Genomic DNA, 4929 nt, shown 5'->3' with positions numbered 1-4929 from the left:
CCTGTGCAGGAAATCATCAATGAAATACGATCAATAACCCCTGTGACAGATTAAGCTGAGGGGATGGAATAAACCCCACGCTTCTCACTCAGTCTGTGACCCAGAGCCCACCATGATCCATGGAAAGGTTCACAAGGACCTCCCCAAGTAGCCCCATCTCCTTCACCAGACAGTTCACCAAACATCCAACTGATTCCCTTTGGTCAGTGACAAGCTGTGGTACCTCACTGCATCACTGCTTCGTTCCTAAAGGCTTTTCTTTAACACAAAATCCTGGTATGTTGAAGATACCTGTCATTCGTCAATGGCTGATTTTGGGGTGATGGTATCATGAACACTGATAGAGCATGGAGGGATGTGTTCACCCATTCATGCCCTAGCACCAGGATAAGCGAAAGCCATGCTGCAGAATTCCATGAGAAAGCAAATTACGAGAATCCAAGAGCCGAAAGGCTTTCCTTTGGCAAAAGCAAATATTTGAGGAAGGATCGTGAGCAATGAAGGAGATCTTTCCCTTGCAGTGAATCACCAAATCCCGCTCAGGGTGAAGCACGTGTAGATGTGCTGTAGGCAAATGCTGGTGAGCTCACACTGCCAGGTTATCACCGAGGCTTTTAGGGAAGGGACGAGGAGCCTCCTCCTCCTCCTCTGCAGCTCTTCATCCTGTTGGTGCCCCAGGAAAGGTGCAGTGCCCCCCAGGCTGACACAAGGCTCTGGCAATGCCGGGTTGCTGCCAGAGGTCTGTGGTGGGGATGAAACCACAGCAGTACCTAGGTTCTCCGTGAGGACAGGAAGACCTTATTCCATAATAACAAAGCCTATCCTCTAGTCTTACTCAAGCCTTATGTCTCATGAATGAAGCAGCAAGACTTTATCACTTGAAATGTTAGGACTAGGGTGTTAGCAGGGTTTGCACTGGTTGCATTTACCTGGGCCCTCACACCAAGTGTGCATAACACCTCCTGGCTGCATGGAGAGAGGGCTTGGGTGCTCTTCATTCATTTCCTAAAGCATTAGACCTCTGTAATTTGCAGATACTACAGCAATATGTATTTATACATTAACATCTTGTGCGAAAACACATTAGAAAAGGGATTTAGAGCATGCAGAACCAGTGGGTACCAGCAATGTGTGTGCAGTCTGTGGTGCCTGAAAAAGGCCCAGGTGTGTGGAAACAGACCAAAACTAACCATAATGCACAATAAAAGTGGTCTAAGGGACAAGGAGGGGTGATTTAGGATCACTCAGGTTTGAACTTTGCTGTCTCTGGCATGCCAGGAAGGATGCATCACCTCTGGGATGATTGCATGACCAGGAGTGACAGTATCTGCTATGAAAGGGCACCCCAGTGAATTCAACAAGTTTCATCAACAAGAAACATGTAATTCCTCAGAATCTGGACAGACTCATCACAGTTTCAGGTGGGGTTTATTTACAGTAATTGTAACAGATTTCCACACAGCTTACTATTGTCAGTAAATTACACAGTACACGCATGACCCTTTTTCTATTCAGCAACCACGTATCTCGTGTAGGAACTGTTCTTGTGCTGATAAGGCACAAAATATCATCTCAAAAGGAAACACAGATTTCTAAGGCCTGACATACCTGCTAGGACCTGTTCTTGGGAGCATTTCTCACCCTCTGAACCTCATTTCAGCCAGATCACACAGCAGCAGCAGCCACATAAGACTGAGCCCAGATGTATGGGCACTGCTCTGCAGCATTGACTACACCAGAGTCATTCCAGCACTCATGAATATACATTCTCTATACAAAAAAAAAAGATAATTTAAGCAGTATTTTTATGAAATGATCATAGTTTATGTCTGCAGCAAGAGAAACCCTATGAGATCTTCCTTGGAGAGCATCCTTTGATAGAAGGCATCTAAGTGAGTGCTGTGCTCATTTGATCAACCTTGATATTTCCACCTTCATGCAAGGCTCTGCTGATGCATTCACCTACATACCCTGTTGGTAAAACACCCAGTGTCTGACTGAACACAGCTGCAGTCAGTGGGATTCTGCAGTGGTACAGCACATTGTCTTCCTGCGCACCACTGGTGTGTGCAACGTGCCAGCAGCTTCCTTAGCCCCAGCCTTTGGTGGGCGGTTAACACCTTCTGCTCTCTGAGACTTCTCCATCCAATCTAGCAGGATGTCCAGCTCACCCAGGGATTTCATTGCTGCAGATGTGACATTTAGCTGAAAGGATATAAAGGATCCAGTTGTAAGCAAAGATGAGTACAACCCATTGTAAGGAGAATCTGAATTGAATTACCAATTATAAGCCTTAGTCACCAACTTACCACTTCGTAATTTGCAAGTATTTGCTTAAATTTCTCAGTGGATTCCTCCCCACACATGCATTTGTTTTGCTCATGCTAAAAAAATAACAGAGAACTAATTTATTTGAGGGGTTAATTGCAAACAAATAAGAAATAAGCTGGAAATCGCAGCCTGACACCTTGTTAAACCGTGGAAAAGATCCTTAAATCAGACTTCAGCAAAGAACAGAGTTTACTTCAACAGGCAGAGGGACAGGATAAATATTGTTCTTGAGAACTAACGTGGGAGTTTGCTGATGAGTGGGCAAGTATAAAAACTTCCCAGCGAGCAGATGCGCTCCTCACATCATGCTGCTTTGTGTCCTTGTTAAAACCTTTATAAATAGGCTGCATCTTTATGTTTAGGTTTATTTATGCACCAAGTACGAGGAGGGGAAACTAAACTGGTGCAATACCCAAGACTTACACACTGCCTGAGCGTCCTCTTCATGCTGAGGAAGGAGTTGGCTATGCTGCTGATCTTTCGGTTGATGTATGAATCCTCGGTCTTGCAGTGCTTGAAGACTTTATCCACGTAGAAGTTGAAGAGGTGATGGGTGATGCAGCACCTTTCTGAAGACTAAGGAATAAAATCCATTTATAAAAGGTCTTCCAAAGTGCTAGACACAGATAATGACCCACTTTTCTGTCCTCATCTCGTCTCTAACATCAAGCATGGCAGCTGAGCACAGGGGTTATGTTTTGATTCAGATAAAGCTTTTCTCGGTGCTTGATGTAAACTGGTTATATACATAGGGAATTATTTCAGACTGCTTCTGCAGCAGTTCCATCCTCAGCAAGCCTCATTGAGTCAACAAAATAAATAGCTGATTTCCCTGCCCGCGGCAGGGGGTTGGAACTGGATGATCTCTAAGGTCCCTTCCAACCCAAACCATTCTTTGTAACTAGGTGTAAGAGCCTGAGACCTGAAGCAGTGGCCCATGTCTAGAACTTTAGAGTGTAAGAGAGCTGAACAATACTTAGTTATATTTCACCTCCCAAGATCACATTCACCCACTTCTGGCTTCTATAATAGCTTTCCACCCAAACCCTGATTCACTTTGCTATGCTTCTGCTGATCGAGGCAGCGCGGAGTGCAGTGAAGGCTTCTGTAACTGGAGCATCACATGCAACAACAAGAAGAAAATCTCTGCCCACCGTTCCTGGAAAGACAGTCAAGGTGAAAGCCCCGGAGCAGGAACTGGCAGTGGGACACCCACCTCCTTTCACATACGTGATCCACATCACTTTATCCTCCCTGACCTGCCTGGTGTCTGTGTTTCGTAGAAACTTAGAAGTAGTCACGGTGTTGAACAACTTCCTCAGAAGCCCTGAGCTTCACCTCATCACCAGTGTCAGGGTGCTAGCTGGCCAGCATCATTCAGAGAAGAACTGGAGACATGATAAGGACACCTACCTTAACCTTGTGCAGAGAGTGCGGGTGGGACAAAATGCTCAGGGTCCTGATGGGGTCTCTGGCTTGCTGCATGGGACAAGACAGAGATGGTGATGGACATGCCGGCTCCAGAGGGGCTTTGGGAGCCACCGACTAAAGAGCTTCCCCAGCCCTATAAGAGTATGGAGCATTACTTACAATGTTGGCTTTAATTGCAGTGAAGCCAAGCCTGATCTCAGCCATGCTCATTGAAACCCTGCAGTGTCCGAAGTGGAAGATGCTGTTCCCAGCTGTCGGCATCAGATTCAACCAGCACGACACGGAGAAGAGGCAGAGGAACAAGTGGGATCCCTTCATGCTGCTGCAGGATGCCAGCACAGACCTGCTCAAGGAAGACAATACTGCCTCGTTATCTTCCCTAAATAACACAATTGTGATGCTTGTGAAAATGCACATATTTTATATAGCACTTGTACATGCACACATGTATTAACCCCCCCCACACTGACTGGTATATCCTACCCATTGCTTTTTTATTCCCCATGTGCAAGAGGGAAAATCAACCAACCCCAAGTATTAAACAGAAGGTTTCAAAAGACAAAAAAGCAGTTAAATATTGCATGTAAATAGAAAGTTATTAAAAGGAAATGAATCATCAAAGTAAATACAGATAAATTACATTAGTGCAGCAGGAGGTAACTGCAACTGAGAGCAGCAGATCCCAAAGTCTGATCCCAAAAGAAATGCTTCCCCTTAAAAATACCACACTTCAAATGAAAATTGTTAGCACTGAAAATTAAGGTTATTAATGAAAAACAAAACCCTTTTAGAGAGACATTACAGGAATAAGAGGGAATATGCATAAAGACATAGAGTGTTTTACCTGGTTCTATGATGCAGTTCACACGTCTCGCTGGATTCTGACCTGAAGATCTCCGAAGAACGCGGTTTTATCCCGGTATCAGGAGGAAACAACTCCTGGATTGACTTTTGGAATTTTCCTTGCTTTTCCCAGCATGTATTTCCCTTTGTAATTTACTGAATTAATGAGCTAGTGAAAGGGACCAGCTCCCTCACCCATAGGTGCTTCCACCACCTACGGAGGCGGGAAATACTTGGCATTGTCGTGTCATCTTCCCTTTGGGAAGAAGGACTCAGCCAAAAGGAGGGACCATCATGGGGGTTACATTCCCAAAAAGCCAAGCT

General features: G+C 45.1%; 1 protein-coding gene across 1 annotated transcript; it reads right to left on the bottom strand.

The window, feature by feature from the left end:
• Positions 1-1379: 1379 nt before the first annotated feature.
• LOC130594671 (interleukin-20-like) lies at positions 1380-4248 on the bottom strand. The gene is made up of 5 exons (XM_057400728.1): positions 3922-4248; positions 3745-3810; positions 2755-2907; positions 2310-2384; positions 1380-2205 (listed from the first exon to the last, which is right to left on the bottom strand). The coding sequence occupies exons 1-5, from the start codon at positions 4177-4179 to the stop codon at positions 2014-2016; spliced, it is 744 nt and encodes a 247-aa protein (XP_057256711.1). The 5' UTR covers positions 4180-4248; the 3' UTR covers positions 1380-2013.
• Positions 4249-4929: the final 681 nt, after the last annotated feature.

The sequence above is a fragment of the Pezoporus wallicus genome, unplaced genomic scaffold, assembly GCF_028554395.1.
Source record: "Pezoporus wallicus isolate ANWC-B61680 ecotype Strahan unplaced genomic scaffold, APGP_CSIRO_Pwel_v1 scaffold_7736, whole genome shotgun sequence".
Classification (NCBI taxonomy): Eukaryota; Metazoa; Chordata; class Aves; order Psittaciformes; family Psittacidae; genus Pezoporus; species Pezoporus wallicus.
This window is presented reverse-complemented; position numbering and strand designations above follow the sequence as displayed.

Bases quoted from the DNA above. Each gene is read 5' to 3' on its own strand.
- LOC130594671 (XM_057400728.1), bottom strand. From the start codon at position 4,179: ATGTGCATTTTCACAAGCATCACAATTGTGTTATTTAGGGAAGATAAC. The intron at 3,811-3,921 runs GTAAGTAATGCT...TGTCCCATGCAG, and splicing joins CTGCAATTAAAGCCAACATT to CAAGCCAGAGACCCCATCAG. The intron at 2,206-2,309 runs GTAAGTTGGTGA...ATATCCTTTCAG, and splicing joins TACTTGCAAATTACGAAGTG to CTAAATGTCACATCTGCAGC.